Source organism: Magallana gigas, chromosome 10 (genome assembly GCF_963853765.1).
Source record: "Magallana gigas chromosome 10, xbMagGiga1.1, whole genome shotgun sequence".
Lineage (NCBI taxonomy): Eukaryota > Metazoa > Mollusca > Bivalvia > Ostreida > Ostreidae > Magallana > Magallana gigas.
Window position 1 is genome coordinate 6,557,134 of NC_088862.1, and position 19,655 is coordinate 6,576,788.

A 19,655-nucleotide genomic window follows, 5' to 3' on the forward strand; every position below is an offset into this window, starting at 1 on the left:
AAGCTATATAGAGAGGACTGACACCGTTTGTATTTCATAAATTAATGTCTGCTCCATTACTCAGTAACAGTTGTACTGTGTTATCATGTCCGTCAAAACAAATCGCAGTAAGAGGACTGGTTCCGTCCTCCATGCATAGATTAATGTCTGCTCCATTACTCAGTAACAGTTGTACTGTTCTGTCATGTCCGTTTTGACAAGCTATATAGAGAGGACCGGCACTGTTTGTATTGCATAAATTAATGTCTGCTCCATTACTCAGTAACAGTTGTACTGTACTATCATGTCCGTCAAAACAAGCCCCAGTAAGAGGACTGGTTCCGTCCTCCATGCATAGATTAATGTCTGCTCCATTACTCAGTAACAGTTGTACTGTTCTGTCATGTCCGTTTTGACAAGCTATATAGAGAGGACTGGCACCGTTTGTATTGCATAGATTAATGTCTGCTCCATTACTCAGTAACAGTTGTACTGTGCTTTCATGTCCGTTTTGACAAGCTATATAAAGAGGACTGGCACCGTTTGTCTTGCATAAATTAATGTCTGCTCCATTACTCAGTAACAATTGTACTGTGCTATCATGTCCGTCAAAACAAGCTGCAGTAAGAGGACTGGCACCGTTTGTCATGCATAAATTAATGTCTACTCCATTACTCAGTAACAGTTGTACTGTACTATCATGTCCGTTTCGACAAGCTATATAGAGAGGACTTGCTCCTTCCTCTTCACATAAATTAATGTTTGCTCCATTACTCAGTAACAGTTGTACTGTGCTGTCATGTCCGTTTTGACTAGCAATATAGAGAGGACCGGCACCGTTTTTCTTGCATAAATTAATGTCTGCTCCATTACTCAGTAACAGTTGTACTGTGCTATCATGTCCGTTTTGACAAGCTATATAGAGAGGACTGGCTCCGTCCTCCATGCATAAATTAATGTCTGCTCCATTACTCAGTAACAGTTGTACTGTGCTATCATGTCCGTTTTGACAAGCTATATAGAGAGGACTTGCTCCGTCCTCCATGCATAAATTAATGTCTGCTCCATTACTCAGTAACAGTTGTACTGTGCTTTCATGTCCGTTTTGACAAGCTATATAGAGAGGACTTGCTCCTTCTTCGTCACATAAATTAATGTCTGCTCCATTACTCAGTAACAGTTGTACTGTGATTTCATGTCCGTTTTGACAAGCTATATAGAGAGGACTTGCTCCTTTCTCTTCACATAAATTAATGTTTGCTCCATTCTTTAGTAACAGTTGTACTGTGCTATCATGTCCGTTTTGACAAGCTATATAGAGAGGACTTCTTCCTTTTTTATCACACAAGTTTACGTTTGCTCCATTACTCAGTAAAATTTGTACAATGCTATTAAATCCATCAAAACAAGCAATATGGATAGAACTTGTTTGATCTTTCAAACATAGACTTATGTCTTCTTTAGTACTTTTTAAGAATTTTCTTTTGTTGTTCTGTGTCTTACTTGAATTTCCTTTTGTGTGATCTGTGTTTATTTCTTTATCCTTTTCAGTTGAAATTAAAAAAGGGTTCGGTTCATTGGTTTTGTCAATCATTAAATTAACATTAATAGTGGTCTTTTCAATCAACTGTTTGAGGATTTCAGAATTATGGAACACGGTTACAACGTGAATAGGAGAAAGACCTTCCCATTTCTCCGTCAAACATTCATTATTGTTTTTTAAAAACCAATTAAACAATTCTACCGAACCATTGCAGCACACCGCCGGAAATAAAGAAATGCCAGTTAAATTTACTTGTGTTTCTTTTAAAGCTTTAAGACAATGAAGCGATAGTTCTGTATGACCCAATACAATCAAAACAAAGAGACATGAAACTTCATTTTCCAGATGCACGAATGTAAGTTTAGACAAATGCAAATTTGTTGTTGTCTGATGAAGTTTTTGTTTATCAGTTTGAAGTTCTATTTTCTTGAGTAACATTTGTAGCTTTTCGGAATAATTTTTAAGTTTTTTTTCAAACACCATTTTCACACTCTCATATTGTAAACATGGATTGAGGACTACATCTAAAAGTCGCTCTCCGAAAATGTCAGAAAAAAGTCTATCCCCAAGCGCATCGATATGCCGGTCACTAAGATATATAGTAAACTTATCAGGAGTCTTGTTACCTGTATCGTATCTTACTCGTGTCCGGAGAAAACCAATATCGGCGTATTTAATGACAGTTTTGGGATAATCTGTTCCAACTATTAAAGAAGTAATTTCCATCACAAAGTCGTGATAAAACTGATAGGTATCTTTAATTTTTTTTACCAAAAACCCTTTGAGTGATTCAAGTTCGTCTCCAATCAAATAAGCTGCCGTCTTCGTATCCATTCCACAAAGGTTCAACGCCTGTTCATATTTTTCTTGTACCGCCTTGTTTCCTGGTATATCATCAATGCGGAGATCATTGTTAAAAAGAATAAGTAGAATCAAAGCACAATATTTTTCTTTCGATGTATTTCTGAGCCCTCTTATTTCTTCTGCTAAAACTACATCAGGTTCTTTAAAAAAAATTAATCCTTCCATCAAATTGCTTTCATTGTTTCTAGAATATAATTTACATAATAACGGAAAATACTCTTCAATTTTGACAATTTCGGCACACTCATCTTCAGATAGTTTTTCATCAATTTTGTAACTTTTTAAAATACTTCTTTTTTCTTCCTCGTTTAGTTTATATTGGTCGCTATTGATGTCTACAACGTTTGACACATCACGAAAAAGTCCTTTTACCTTTTTATCAGAAAGAATAATTTTCCTACACGACATCAAAAGTTTAGCTCGTTTCAGATAAGATGGCAATGCTTCTTCATATCTTTGCCACTTATTATACAATAATTCATCCAACGATTCTTTGCCAAATGGGTCGTTAAATACGAACAGAATATTTGTTATATTGTTTCGTACGAAAGGGGTATTTGCTATATCCTCGATATCTTTTACCAATTTTACAATCCAGCCTTTTTTCCTGTATTTGAGTGCAACGTGTTGAATGATGGCTGACTTTCCAGAACCCGAATATCCTGTAACAATCACAATATTCTTGCTTGCCATTTTATTTTCAACCGCCATGCAAGCGTTTGACGAAATAAACCATTCGTTTTCTTGCCCCCATTGTTCAAATATATCTTCGTCAAAAGGTGATTCTAATAAAAAAAATAATTCGTTGTATTTGAAGTACACAAATTTTATATGAATACTCAATATCGCAGAAAAGGCTAAAAATGTTTCATAGATTGTATCTATGTGAACTTTAAAAATAACTATATTGAACTTGTTGCTTAAAGATGACATGAATTCTTAATTTTGCATAATTCATCTTTCATCTCCGACTACCGACATATTAATTCTCTATTTTTATTGTTAAGCTCATCGCTGTACACCCCTAGAGAACTATTCATGCTCACCGCATTCAGATAATTTTTTCACACGAGAATTATTATTGGATGAAATATTTGTAGAAACGTGTTTTGAAAAAATATATATATATATATTACAACCCCCGAACTAATAAGGAATATCCAATCAAAGACGATACAAAACAGACGAGAATCCAGGCACACACATTTTGAAAATCCTCGATTTTTGTATCTCTAACGTTTCTCTGTGTTGCACTGTTATATCACCGCAAATGCGCAAACCATATATGCACTGTAGTACAACATTTACCAGCTATTATTTACTATGTTGCATGTTATGTGGCCGGGGTCTACAATACGATGGAGACGTTAAGCTCTTTCAATGAACGCGCAGGTGTTTGATGTGCGGTGCGAGCGTAGTGCCAGATAAAGTGGACACCTCGGAAATTCTTTCAAATAATATACCCTCGTATTTCATTAATTGTATTTTTTAATTTCATTTTTTCAAGCATGTTACATTTTATGTTCCTAAGTGTGGTTCTTACATCTCGAATGCCTCTATCGGAAAACAATCGACCCGTTTTTTCGATGGGTATACAGTAGCAGTTAAGGAGCGATTGAAACAAATATGGCGAACCTTTTATCAATTCACATAAGCCTTTAATTTCGTTATTCTGCGTTGGTATGTCTATTGCTACTTGTTTATAATATAAATAAAACAACAAGAGGCTCAGGGGCCACATTGCTCAACCTAAGCAACAATTGCCATTCAAATCACCATAATGGGGACCAAAATATGAACAAACTTAAATTTACACTACCTAAGGATGCTTCCACACAAGTTACAACTTTTCTGACTAATTGATTTTTGAAAAAGGTTTTCAAAGATTGAAAATTTATCTCCAAATTGTTGGGGACCATGGTTTGATCAAACTTGAATCTAAACTACCTGAGGATGCATGAACACAAGTCTTAGCTTTTCTGGCCAAATGATTTTGAGAAAATATATTTAAAAAGATTTCTCTATATTTGTTTATGCAAAACTTCATCCATCCATTTTTTTGACCCACCCTACCTCCGGGGATCAGAATTTGAACAAACTTGAATCTACACTAATTTAGGGTGCCCCCACACAAGTTTGAGAATTTTTGGTCGAATGGTTTTGAGAAGATTTTTGAAAAATACCACTAAACTTTAATTTTGAATTTTCCTTTATTCTAAACTACTAGTATCTTTATTTTTAAAAGAATACGTGACCTTTAATTCGTACAAACTTGAATCATCCTCATTAAATGATGCTATATGCCAAGTTTGGTTGAAATCGGTCCCGTAGTTTTGGAGAAGAAGATGACAAGTTTTTAACGACAGCAACGACGTCAGACAACAGACAAATATTAATCAGAAAAGCTCACATGAGTCTTTCGCTCAGGTGAGCTGGAAAAGATCGAGCTTGTGTTAAGTTTTTTTGTCGTTTATTATTTATGAATTGTGGCCTCCATCCCCTGGTAACAGGACAAATTTGACTTATATTTCTTTGTAAACAAATTAATCAAAACAAATAGATATGTAACACATACATGTATAATGACCTTTCTCCCATAAGATTGCTTATAGGTCAATGTTGACTTATACCTTTTTAGTCACAATTAGTTGCTAATGAGGATTTAATGCATTCATATGCAAGCGATATCAACCACTTGCCTGATTATATTGTCTTGTGTTTGGTCTTTTATTCTAAGTTGGTTCACAGTAATCTCAATAAAATTAGTAATATATAGGTCAATTTCTAATAGAAATTCATTTTCATTATGGTTTTAATTCCGTTGCAATAAAATAATTCGTTCTTTTGTCACCGTTACTGCTCTGCAAATATCTTGAATTTAGACTTTTCTACCCTTGATTGAAATAAGATTCATAAATATGCATGGAGGGTGGAACTAATATTGTAACAAGTAAAAGCTTTCCAAAAAGCTTGCCTGACTAAACAAAATTAGTCAATGGAAGCATGCATGTATCAATAAGGTTATCTTATAAAAATGAATTTAAGTTTCGCTGCTAATCATTAATTCAAAAACGGAACGTGCATATTTAAGAAAAAAAATGTCAGTCCTTTTTTTTGGATCTAGTGCTTGTACATGTATATAACTTGAATTAAATTATTGAATTAATTAAAACTATTTTTGTAATATACAAGTATCAAATAATTACATGTAAGCTTGAAAGCGGAAGATATAACAGTCGAATTTTAATTGTATTTGTTATATTAAGAAGCAAAATCAAAGACATTTTTGTTTTTCCAACCATAGGAAATAAAGTATAGGATATTCAAGCAGGTAGCATCGTGTATGGGGGGCAACTTCATCCATCTTATTGTAACTTTAATTCAATTCAACTAAAATTCCTTATTTGCAGTTTCATTTATTACATTGTCCGACAGAAGTGGAAAGGGGGGGGGGGGGGCAAATTCATGACATTTCCAAGAGGGGGGGGGGGGGAGATAAAATGAATTTTTTGACATTTGTTTTGAAACAAATACATCTAATATCGATTTGATGGAATGTTTTAAAAGAAGTGTATAGAATTAACATCCACACTTGACTTAGAATTGTTTGATGTACATTTAGTAAGACAAGTTGGTTATATATTTTTCAAATGAATCGAAATCGCCTAAATTGATTGAAAATTAGGTAACACCCCGTTTCGGCTATTGTAGCGCCGCACCGAGCGGTCTTACAACACCTTTCATGATTTCAGTTTCCATGATCTTAGTTCCTCACAATTTGAAAATAGACGCCAAATTTCTAGTCTACAGTTTATTACACATCACAAATATAAACATTCCGAACAAATAATCCACAGTATAAAATCCAAGTAAACACAATCACATATACACGTAAATCCAAAAAATAGACGAAATTAATAATCCAAGTGCTAAGTAAGTCCTATCTAAGTGAGTTCTGCGTCTAAGTACATGTAAGTTCTCCTATCTTTTCAGTAAGTTATCTGACTGTACTAGCTATTGTCGCGCTATATATATACCAAAGATCCGCTCCTGACGATCAAGAGCACATTTTAGGATCCTGACTATCAGGAGTCAATACACTGTATAATTATATAATTAATGGAGTGTGGAGTCAGCAGGGGGTGAAATTAGATGGGCGATAAAGATACTGATAAGATTTATAGCCTAAGTGTAAATAATGTGTGGACAATTAATTAATGAAGAATGATTTTAATGGAGATACCATATTAAACCGTTACACTATTAAGTTCCTCCAGTAAATATTTCAGATATATGAATACATAATTTATTTGTTTAAATTCAAACTGGTGATTCTTAGTTAATGATGATATTCCAACACCAATTATTACTTAGTACATTGTACAGTAATGTAAAAATCTGTAACAACTTCTTGCAATGACCCTCCTCCCTTCCCCCTTTCCACCGTTCACATGCATACATGTATATTTCCATTTACTTTCTTTCCTCCTATTAAATTGCATTGATAGATTTGAGTGATATTTACGCACAACACAGAAGACCCAATCCGCAGTACAGTTAAGGCGGTCAATAAAAATATGGGCTAATTTTTGTGATGAAAACACGTATACTTTAGTTAAACTGGCATGTCCTTTTTAAAATCAATAACAGTCACTCAAATGCAATATATTTCTTAAATATATATATAACAGTACAATATCTTATGTTCATAGTGGTCACGTGATATGGCAGTCGCATGGTACAAGCAGACGTATTTGTGGTTTTGAGGTCATTTAAAAAATTCAATATTGCAAGGGCATAATCATGTCAAAATTCACAACTGAATTATGAAATAACTTGATGTTATATCGTAGATTTTGAAAAACGGTGCGAACTTTTTAAGATAAGAATATTTGTTAGTAGAAACCGTAATTTATAATGCATATGTTGAATAATTTTGAAGGTCACAGGCTTAATTTCATTAAAACATAATTAATTTGTAAGATTTTACAAGGATCGTAGAAGTTTTTAAGTTACTTAGCATATTTCAAATTCACATGTAAAAATTTGTCGGGATCAGGTAAGTGTATGCCCCTGCAATTAAGTGATTTATTTTGGTACTCAGATTTTAGATATACGATATTTTATACAAAACCGAGGTGGCTTCTTTATACGACGCATACTTTTAACAAAATGAAAATAAGACTATATAGGTAGCATTCTACTAATAATAATTTTAAACAAAATATTCATTTATACTTTTCCGTTAATGTATGACATTTATTTTTCTTCGCTATAAAACTACACGATAGCCTTCAATGATTTAACTTAATGCGTCATTTTGAAGCATATGACGTCATATTTTGTAGTACAGCGAGAACGACATCTCGCTTATTTTTCAGTGTGTACGATATAACGGACATCAAAATTGTAAGTAATAGCATTTGTTGTTTTTAATTAAAAGATTAGTATAAGTTAATTTTACTAATAAATAGATTAATAAGTACTTTCGAGGTTTGTAATATACTGTGATGTCATAATGCACATTTCCCGTACTTTTTGTCTGAACGGAGTTTATTGACAGCCTTAAGGTAGTTCGCGGGTTTACCTGCTTGTGAGAAAACCTACCTTGAAAATTTGTCCACGTGATCCATAGGTTTTATAGTTTTATTTCTAAAATTTATTTAAGATTCGTCTGCGCGGTAATAATGTTATTGTGTTTCAAATACAGTGTCATTAATAAAATCAAGCAACGCCATTTCAATAAAATATATAGTAAAATGCACATTTTAACCGAGAAACGCATTACAAAACTATGCTCCAAACTTTTAGACGATTCAGACAAAATTAATCATTTTCAACACAAAAACAGAGGAGATAATTATGAATTAATTCATAAAAAAATATCAGTATGTGTTCTCGGCCAATTTTTGGCAAAAAAACTTTAAAGATTTAAAAGATTTCTCAAAACCTTAAATTTTCATTACGACGTTAGCCTGACGTCATCATTTCCTTACTTCTTAGAACACCAAAATTGAAATGCATTTATTGACAAGACTAGCTGTTTAACACATTTGAGAACATGTAAAACCTTATTAGAAATTATTGTGAATGTTATCAAATGCAATTAATGTAAGGCTGTAAAGATATAGAAAATTGCTATATTTTTGTTTTTATGAAACTCTGAGTCAATCAATGCAAAAATAAAATGCCAGGCAACTACTGACATTATAAGTAAGTAATCGAATAAAACAGTTATCTCAAGCCAAAAGAAATTTAAGAATTTAATCGGTAGTACAGATTACGGAAGTTATAATTGTAAAAAAAAAAGCGAAGTTAATGCATACATTCTATTTTAAAACATGACTTTAAATGGAAGAGTTCTAACACACACTCATTCTTTATCTTTATAGAACAAAATGTGACAATGTATGTGACATCTTTAAATTTTCAGCACTTGATATTATAAATCTTTGAATAAACATTCATAAACCGCATATAAGCATTTTGAAATATTTTCTTTTATACTTCTAAATATCTCATTTGTCATTTTAAAAAAAAATTATGAGTTTACTATGACGGTCAACTCTTTATACGTCGATTCCTATTGTGACGTCAGCAAACTCGCGAGCTACGTTAACTGTGCTGCGTCACTAAATCTGGTGCGTATGTATACATTCAGTATTTCTTCAGAACATGACTGACTCTCCTCTCGACTTCAAACCAGATCACGACCTGATATAATTATACGTTGGCTGAGTAATATTTCATGGATGTAAATATTTTTTTAAGATTTGAATGAATTCAATTGATTAATTTCTTACATGTAGTATACCAAATATAAATTCATCAAATTACAGAATGAAAAATGAATTGTGTTATTAGAATTAAAAACGTTGTGCACTATATTTGTCAGCATAATTCGGCTGTTCTAATGGCTCTTCCGTTAATTGCGCATTACCCGTTGAATAAGGCCGAGATTTTTTAAAATAAACCATATTTGCGGAAAGAGAACAAATGTTAAAAAACGTAAATATAAGCTAGCGCGCGTTATTCAATTTGTATGCACACACCGTTGCAGTTATGAGACCACATCTTTCAAAAAATAAGGATTCAATGCTTAAGTATGGCTAATCTACTGTCGTTTATTACATCCCATATATATATATATATGTAACATTTTAATCAATTGTGATTGTAAATGTTAGCACATTAGACACGCAACAGTTAATATTTTTATGAACAATCTCGACATTGCTTGCTCCCATTGCCTGTACTGTTTTGAAGAAAGAAACTTTTAAACCTTAGATATGCCTGACGTCTAAAATTAGAATAGCGGTACTTTACTCTCTCTCTCTCTCTCTTCTCTCTCTCTCTCTCTCTCTCTCTCTCTCTCTCTCTCTCTCTTCAGCTGCAACATGAAATAATAGCGAACGAAGCGAACTCTAAGAACCAGTGCGCGCAAATAAGAACGAGCGTAACCTACAGATTCATCAAGAATGTTTTTTGGCAACATTCCATAATGCTCTCTAATGCTTTCTCCCGTAGTGCTATGCAAAAAATGGCTGATATTAAACTCTTAATTGACGGTTCCTTTAGGTTTGAAGACACGTTTTGAGTATTGCACAAGCTTTGGTAAGACCAACGAGATGTTTTACACGCTTCCCTTCCTTTGTATTTAATCCAGACACGTAAAAAAATGATTATAGATTTTAGTGATCTCGCGCTATATTTCCCGCGATAAATTTAGAGGTTGATCAACCATCTGTAATGCGGGTACAAACCATTTCAGTATAAACTGCGATAAGTTAATTTTGCATGCATGTATAATAAGTATGAATTAAGTAAGGAGGAAAATTTTAGAAATATTGCTATCAAAGTTACAGCCTCGGTCGTCCTTTTGAACTAAAAAAAAATAAAGAAAAAAAATTTACAATCAAAAAATTTTGTAGATATTGCATATTGTCAAACCACTTAATTGGAAAAATGGAGATTACCCACCTACAAACAGGGGAGAAGCATAGATTCAATGTATGTATTTAGAATACAAAAATAAACAAAGTAAAGAATTATACACCAGGAAAATAAATAAAAGTCAGAAAACAACAAGATACAAAAGAGAAAATATTTATCGTTTACACTATTGATCAAATTAAACACGAATTACATTTTACAGACTGGTCAATTTTCTCCAATAGTTGAAATACGGTTTTAGGGTGTAGAAAGTCTAGGTATTTTGTAAGAATTATCTAAACCTAAAAATCTAGTACACTTATGAATTAAGACATGTTGCCCATAAACTTCGATGTGCCAGCACAAGATTAACTGCTTACACCTTTGGTATTTCAAAACGTGTGAGATTATGTCCGTAATCTTTAATTGAGTTTTACATGATAAGTATTTATTGTGAAATTAATTAAGATCCGACTTTTATTTTCAATAAACCAGCCCGAATTGCAAAAATGAGAGTAAGGAGGTGGACACGCTTTGGCGGATCTAAGTCAGTGTGAGTTTGCATCAAAAAATATACTTGCGTTGAAATTCGATGAATTATTAGGAAAAGACCCTGACACACCAAGTTGCGTTCCCACAGCGTGTTGGCGGCGTTGTAAAGACCCTGAAATTGCTGAAGGATTGCAGGGAAAATTCAGAAAAAAATGTACAATTTCATTTGATTTTTTACAGTTGAAGATGATACGGCGTCATGACGGCGACCGAGGCGTTTCGAACTACAAAGCTCCCGCGTCGAGTAGCTGTGTTTCCACAGAGTTCTACTTAACGACTGACTGCGCTCTCGCTAAGTAACCCCGAACGCTCATGAAATGCTAAGAGTTTTTACCTTGCGTCCACGGCGTGTTCTGTGTGCCGACTGCGCGCACAAGACGTTATTTACTTTAAGGTAGCTAAATTTTTAATTTGTGCAATGGTATGGGAAAAACAAGCAAAAATTTTGAACTTTACAACTATAGTAAATAAATGATAAAAACATTGTTTTGTTTTAATGAAATAAGGTACATTGTAATTAAAACGTAACTAATTTCTAAATAATTTGTGAGGACAAAACTCTTAGTAGACAGGTCAGAACAAAATGACATGAGTTCCATTTACGTCTTTCAATACGTCCTGGAAAATTCGCAAATGCTACTTTTTACGTATTCATCCACATCAGATTTGAAAATACTATATCTTGCTATTTTTTAACAGCCATTGTTCAGGTTTTGTGGTCTGACAACACCGTTGAAACGCAGTATAAACGCTAATGAACGCAAAAGAAGCGTCAAGAGAGAGCGATGGTCGCATTAACAGCTCTTTGGGTTTGCTGTTGGAGCACAGGAAAATGAAAAACAACACATTTAAACGCTGTGGAAGCGCAGTAAGAGTGCGATATAGTTGCAGAAACATTACAAAGGACTACTAGAGGTATCTGTGCAAGCGCAATAGAATTATAGTGTATCAATTCGTCTACACTGCGATTATGTGCGTTACTTTAGCCCGCCAACGGAGGTCTTGATGCGCTGTTGGAGACCTTACGGCGCTGTCACAGCGACCTCACTCCGTTTCTAATGCGTGTTTATCAGAACGCAGAGCCAAGGCGCGTGCTTTGTGCATGTTCAGGGTGTGCTGTCGGACGACGTTCAACAATGTTTTAGGCGATCCCACCGCGACAAATAAAGATGCCGTTGCGTTGTCACGGCGCTGTAGAGGATTTTACTGTGTGTACCTTGGCGTTTTACATTATCTAAGGACGCAGCGGGATCGTTTTGAGGACGCAGCGGTGGTGTGACGGGGGTTTTTAAGAGAAAGTATAAGTACCGAGAACTTATTTATAGTATGACATAGAAAATAAGATATGACGAATGTTGAATAAATAAAATTAGCCAAATCGTTTCTTGAATGTGCGCTTTTGGTATTTATAGGAAGAACTTTCCAGAACGGAGTATCCACGAACGAGGGTTGACTTATTCACAACATGGCGGGAAAAAATAGAACGAGTTCAACATGCATCGAGCAGAACTTTGGTTTGATGTATATTTGTCAAATAAATAATATGCATGCACTCGCGATTTTAGATTGCATACATGTATATGCCACTGACAGAATTGGAAGACAATTTTAAATATTAAAATAAACCATGTAAACCATGAACAGAATGTGTTGACAACTCTACGTCTATATGAATAAATTATGTAAACATTAAACGGAGAATTAAGCTGTATCGGGGAAGGGGGTATGAATTTATCCTTATATCTTCATCCCAGCCCGCTCCTATTAATGTCCAGCCATTTGTTTTTTAATTGCAATTTTAAAAAAGGTTAAAAAAAATTATTAACATAATAATTTGTAAGCATAAAAATCCATGAAAATTGTTATTTCCCGCTTGCTCGGGAGGGATATCATCTAGTATCATATATAAATCTCTCTCTCTTTCTCTCTCTCTCTCTATCTCTCTAATTCATTGAGGTTAGTTGATAAATCAAATTAAATTTCACTTAGTAGCCAGTGTTGCAAGGCTTTTGTAATTCTTGCTACTTGCTGTGCTCGCCACAACAGTAGCACCGTAAAATATATTACTCTTTTGAGATAGATACATGCATAATATTTCTCAGAAAAGTGAGGAAACCAACACTCGATAGCGATTAAAATAAGTATCGACAAATAAAATTGCCCCAAAAACGCATGCTATCTGAACATCTGTGAACAGATAGACATGCTATGACCTTGAATTGCTAGTATTACATAATGGTCACTATGATACTTATGTGTACCTAGGTGCTGCGCACTGAATAGTGTTAATGATAATTAACATAATGAACTCTGTGAATCGTGTAGCACTGCGTAGTATTCCTAAATGATGTTATAAAACCGGGTGAATAATACGGGCATATTAATATCCAAATTGAGAGTTTAAAAACAAGTGTCATATTTGGCGATTCTGTGTCTGCAACGATAGCTCTGGTACTCTATATTGAGTCATGTATTGTGTATTCTATAGACCCAGGACTCGGAGACTCAAATCCTGCATCCAGACTCTTTGATTGGCAGTTTTGACGGTTTTGTTACTTCATTTAGGAATAAAATATTAATCTTAATTTTGAACACTAAATGTTAACTCATGATCACCGAATAGGCCGAACTAGTCAGAACTGTCCATCATAAGTAAAATCTTATATATACCCATGTGAATTGAGGTTAAGCAGACTCTTGATTGGGGCTGCTTTTAGTTGATATAATTCTAACTGTACGATCACGATTGTTAATAAACTATTGGTCAAAGAAGTACTGGACTTCGTAGTTTGAGTATTATCTCCAGAAGATGACAAAGTTTAAAGGCTTACACATCACATGACGGGAGTTCATTGAAGTCGACCAGTTATTTCTGAGAACTCGCATGCAAGGAATTGGAAAGGTAAAAAAAATAAGAATGCGGAAAAAGAAACAAAGGGATAAGATATGGGTCGTTCGTTGGAAAACAAAATACCCTACTAATGCAGTGTCAGTCTACATGCATGCTCGTCAATACAAACAAGCCCCTCCACGATCAACTGTCCCAACCAAACCAAACCCCATATATACATAACATGCAATCTAACAACTGTTCTAAAACTTGAAAAAATTTAAAAAAAAAAAAAAAAAAAAAGAACCGATAAGATTCAAGTCCTCAGAATGCAATGCATTATTTTGTAATCATATTTTTTACCTTCATGTAAAAATTCTTCTTCTCGTTTGCATTCCATGCAATAAGTGATTTTAAAATAACAGTTTATCAAACCGTGCTTTTTCAACAAGATTTACATTGCCTACTGGAAAGTCTAGCGTTTCATATTTTTTTGGACTGTGTAAAGATATTACAGTTATTACTTTGATATAATTACATGTTTCCCCTAGGTGCAGGGAACAGCTCAGTATGATATATTGCCCTCGGCCGCTGTATGTGGTTGATTGGATATCCCTTGAACTGCTGAATATCATTTATTATTTGTGACCTTTTAGGTTTATAAATTGTGATTAAACTTTTATATTTATTAGTTTACCGATTTTAAAGATTGAATAAATCTTTGTCAATTTACATTTCATAAAAATTAAACTTATTACTTTTCATGGTGATAATGATGAAAATGCATTTTTACCTTTAAAAGAATAATCAATATTCTCTTTTTCAGTGTTAGTAATAAGTGATTTTCCTTCTTCCAATGCATTATTTCTTTCTATATCAGTCAGGGTTGTCTCTAAAAATTGAAGTAGAAGGGAGACATTTAACTGTGATTAAACTTTTATATTTATTAGTTTACCGAGTTTAAAGATTGAATAAATCTTTGTCAATTTACATTTCATAAAAATTAAACTTATTACTTTTCATGGTGATAATGATGAAAATGCATTTTTACCTTTAAAAGAATAATCAATATTCTCTTTTTCAGTGTTAGTAATAAGTGATGTTCCTCCTTCCAATGCATTATTTCTTTCTATATCAGTCAGGGTTGTCTCTAAAAATTGAAGTAGAAGGGAGAAATTTAACTGTGATTAAACTTTTATATTTATTAGTTTACCGATTTTAAAGATTGAATAAATCTTTGTTAATTTACATTTCATAAAAATTAAACTTATTACTTTTCATGGTGATAATGATGAAAATGCATTTTTACCTTTAAAAGAATACTCAATATTCTCTTTTTCAGTGTTAGTAATAAGTGATTTTCCTTCTTCCAATGCATTATTTCTTTCTATATCAGTCAGGGTTGTCTCTAAAAATTAAAGTAGAAGGGAGAAATAAAAAAGTAGAAGGGGATCTGGAGGTCTACCTTATAGCTAGATTGTGTTTGAAATGCAATAATAGCCGGGTAATCACGTCACTTTAGGCGGGAAAATTCCCCGCCTCCCGGGTCTACGAGACAACCCTGAATTCAGTACCTCTTTTTCTTCTGTGAAATTCTAGAATTCCAGAAATGTTAATAAGTCTTGGTCGATATTCACTAATATTATATCATATCATTATACTTAGTTTTAAAGACAAGGTTTTTGCATACGTGATACAACTTACTTATTAATACCATTATCACACCCCTAGTGTAACTCCTCTGATATGTCCGCTTAAGAATATTAATCAATGCATACTTAAACAAACGATTTTTATGGCGTAGATACTTATACTGTATTTGTCATTAATAAATTCGATGCTTAAACAAAACCTAGTGTAAAATCGATTAAATATTACTTAATGTTAACTGTGATATCACAGGTTAAATAACCAAAAATATTGAAGTGTAATATACGTTATATTCGTAATTTGTTTGGCCCTCTGGCTAATGTTGTTGTCTCGGACCCATAATGGTGTACATGAAATATGGAAAAGGGCAATATGTATTATTCTCTATTTTTTTTTTTAAAAAAGACTCACTTCTTTTTTTACGGTAGAAGTACAGCATGCAGGATATAATACACACAAATACAACAACGATTCCTATTACAATCACGACCCAGAGCCAGTCATCCTGGTTATTTTCTGTTGTTTTAGGACGGCGAGTAGTGTTTGGAGAGCTGTAGACATTTAAAATCATTATTGATAAATATTACTATCATTACTTATTTTTTTATTAAATGAACAATAGATAGATGATTTTGTGTCTATTGTCATTGATTATTATCAATGATAATGATAATGTCGAAGTAGTTAAAATATTATAATTTTTTTAATATTTACTCTGTCTTCTTCCCTTAAAAAATGATCTGGTTAAAAAAGGGGGCCTTCATGTCTTGACAGTCACCTGAGTACCGTAGCTTTTAGATTGACATAGTAGTGATGGTAGTAATAGTTTGTATACACTTTAATAAAACTATGTAGTTATCATTGCTGATAACCACAGAACTATTGTGAAGATCTGTGCTTAAAAATATTCCATTAGTAGCAGATTGAAGCATAATTTACTGCATGTTTAGTAGGTTTTGATCTTTAACTACCTAACGCTTTAAATTAATGTTTATGTGCATGCATTTCTGAATTTTCACCCCCCCCCCCTTCCAAAAAAAATTAATTAATATCATATAACATTTTTTCCCTGAAAATAAAAGCGTCAACTATTTTTTAAAACATACGAACTAATTAACTTAGAAATATTGGAAAAAAAAAATTATACTCTGTCCCAAGATATTCTTGATTCACATTTGGCTTAATTGCTTGATATTTATAAATACCTCAGGATTCAAAGGATGTCATTCAAAAGGATGGAAAATTTCCAAGATTTTTCAGTCGAAACGCCCCTGTTAGCTTATCAGGTTTTAATACAATGCTAAACAATGTGATGTCCTCGGAGATTTTGTGTTGCAGCAAGCCCGGATGATAACGTTAAAAAATTGCGCGATGTATTCCGAGTGTATTCTGAATGGAGAAAAGATGTGAACATTCCCCATTATAAATCTCTGTACGGAATCTGTTTTCGTTCCTGTGGATTTTGATAATGTGTCAATGAAATTATCTTGGAAAATATCCCTTTCAACTATTTCAATTGCACTTCTTTCACAGGTATGTGTATTTTTAATAAAAATCGTCCAAATGTGCTGCATAAATATCTTGGGACAGACTATGATGATATTTTTCCCAAGTTCATTTAGCGAATCAGGGAACACAAGCTCTAAAAGTTGAAAAAAAAGTTTTGACCCCTGTATTTAATAAAGCTATCTATTTTATTTTGCTTTACTAGGGCAACAGGCAAAACTTTAAATTCTAAAGAAAATAATAAGCCAGTTAACCATTAAATAAAAAAACTGTTATGAGATATTTAAAATGTTGTGATAAATTTAATTTTTTATTTCCTTTTTTTAATATACTTTCAATACAAAATATCTTTATGTCCATTTACCAATAACCCTAAGGCTGAAAATGTGTTTTTCACGCAATGCTTGACTTAAAAATATGCATAAATACTGGAAAAATATATTTAAAATAACTTTTTAAAAGAATGGAAAATGGATGCAGGTGTGCTATGAAAAATGTGGTATTCATCTTGTGGAGATTTTGGTAAAAATAACTTAAGTAGTTAAGCTATGAATTTTTTTTAATATTATATACCATGTTAAACTAGCATTTAAAGAGAAAATGCAGTTTTGGTGTTTTGAAGAAAAAAAAAACATTTGTAAAAAAAGAAGGGAAAATCGGTGGAATTTTGGTTTATCTCTATTAAAGCTCCAGGGGCCACACATTGTAAACTTATGGTAAAAAGAGACCTTCAGGCCTTTAATAGTCAATTATTATTACATTCACAGTTTCATTGATAATGCACACAAAATTCATACTGTTTATTTGTACAAGCATACATAGCACAGGAAATTGAAGTAGATTTTCTAAGATAGAACACATATTAAATTCAGTATGGCCATGTAAAATTGTAAAGGACGAAAAACGACAAAAGGTTAACTGGGAAAAAACATTCGTCTTACTATAAATTTGCCCCCCCCCCCCCACACACACACACGCCGCAAAATAAAAAGCCCCAACCCCTGTCCCATAGGCAGTGAATTTTACAATTTCGAAAGAGAACATTATAGACAAATTAACAATGCAATTTTTTTTTATCTCCCAACACTAAATATACAGAGGTAAAATACTGTAAAATGAAATAACTTTCAATATATATGTATTATCATATTGGACCTCCCCAAGGGTCCTGAACCCCTGACCCAGGGATCAATAATTTCACAATTTAGGTAGCGGGATTCATGAATACCGTAACCATGCATTCAGTTTGTCTCCTCCTGCTGTGGATGTGGAAAGGCAATTTTCTATGATTTAATATTTTTTCATGTCGGATGTTATGGACATATATGTCAAAACTTCTCTTATTCTTTAGACACTTTAAACCAAAAATTGTAACAATTGACCTTGTGGTTTTGAAAAAGAGGTTAAGAATGTAAAATGTTAATAGACGACGCACGACGGACGACTAATAACGACGCACAAAGACCGATTGCAATAGCTTACATGAATGACTAATGTGATCTTAAAGTTTGAGACATACCTTACTACACTTTATCAATCTCTCTCTAACAAATGTACACTACCTTTTACAAGATTCTTCGGCCAGGAAACAACCGTTCCCGATAGATATGCAAGCTGGGTCTGTAAAACACAAATTAATTTTCTTACTTTTATTAGTTTAGTTATGGCAGTTACATAAGTTAAAAAGAATATATATATATATATATATATATATATATATATATATATATATATATATATATATATATATATATATATATATATATATATATATACATAGTTAAATCCAAATAATATCGCAGTGTTATATATATATATATATATACTGATTTTAGTCACGTATAATGGTGTTACAAAATGTGAAGCAAAGAAATCTTAATGCAGTCATTAGATGATTTTTAATGTAATATTGAGAGCTTGATACGTTTTTTAAATTAAGCAAGAAGTAAAGACAATCTCAAAGCTGATAATGATGAGTCAATCAAGTTAAAAAAAAATATTTATCTTACATTTTTCCTACATGCAACCCCAAGTCACGTATAGATTTTTGTTAACAAATTTTATCTTTTATATAATTTTTCTTCTTTGTTTATATTTCAGATGATTTAGAGGGATGTATATGTACCATGCATGACTTACACCACCACTTACATTCAAATATTCTTCTGCTTTGATAAGAGGTATTGTGGCATCCATGTATGAAGTGACGGCAGCTGAATGAATCAACGTATGAACCCTTTTTTTCCAGGTATAAACAGATACCTAAAATCAAAGTATACCCAAATGTATGGACGCTCTTTATCAATACATTAAGTTGTCATAACGTTTGTGGTATATTACCGCCTCAAAATTAATAAATTTATAGAGAAAATGTGCTAGTATATCTAAATATCTTTTTTGCAAACATAATATACTGACTTGTCAACGGTTTAAAAATATTTTGCATATGATACCGTGCACCTTCTTCAATCCATATCCAAGGTACTATATAACAGAACTCTAACAGTTCCGTGAGCTTTTCGTTCGGTAAACAAGTGTAGCCATTAGTCCTGTTACAGTTTAGAGCTGACGACCTCTTGTTCCACTCCGATTCATTTCTTGGACAAAATGGTGTTGAGTATACTGGGAACTTATAACCATCAAGCTTTTTCTGAAATATTAAAAGTTAATTTTTTTTATTCATCTAGTATTTATAAGAAAAATTTATTTTATAAATAAAACAAAAAATATGTCAAAAAGTATATTATATTTCATATACACAGATTTCTGTAAACAGGCCGGTCAGCAGCGGATGCTTAC

At 32.9% G+C, this 19,655-nt stretch overlaps 2 protein-coding genes across 2 annotated transcripts in view; both read right to left on the reverse strand.

Annotated features, from left to right (window-relative positions):
• Window positions 1-19,655, reverse strand: part of LOC117683449 (ankyrin repeat domain-containing protein 17-like) — a 199,767-nt gene that overhangs the window by 170,225 nt on the left and 9,887 nt on the right. The gene's annotated exons all lie outside the window — the stretch shown is intronic.
• Window positions 35-19,320, reverse strand: LOC105325695 (uncharacterized). The gene is made up of 9 exons (XM_066073517.1): window positions 19,310-19,320; window positions 19,008-19,118; window positions 18,419-18,476; window positions 15,762-15,901; window positions 15,268-15,295; window positions 15,010-15,092; window positions 14,752-14,850; window positions 14,494-14,592; window positions 35-3,171 (listed from the first exon to the last, which is right to left on the reverse strand). Exons 4-9 carry the CDS (start codon window positions 15,787-15,789, stop codon window positions 35-37), a joined length of 3,474 nt encoding a protein of 1,157 aa, XP_065929589.1. The 5' UTR covers window positions 15,790-15,901; window positions 18,419-18,476; window positions 19,008-19,118; window positions 19,310-19,320.

Bases quoted from the DNA above. Each gene is read 5' to 3' on its own strand.
- LOC105325695 (XM_066073517.1), bottom strand. From the start codon at position 15,789: ATGCTGTACTTCTACCGTAAAAAAAGAA. The intron at 14,851-15,009 runs GTAAAAATGCAT...TTCAATTTTTAG, and splicing joins TATTGAGTATTCTTTTAAAG to AGACAACCCTGACTGATATA. The intron at 3,172-14,493 runs GTAAAAATGCAT...TTTTTTTATTAG, and splicing joins TATTGATTATTCTTTTAAAG to AATCACCTTTTGACGAAGAT.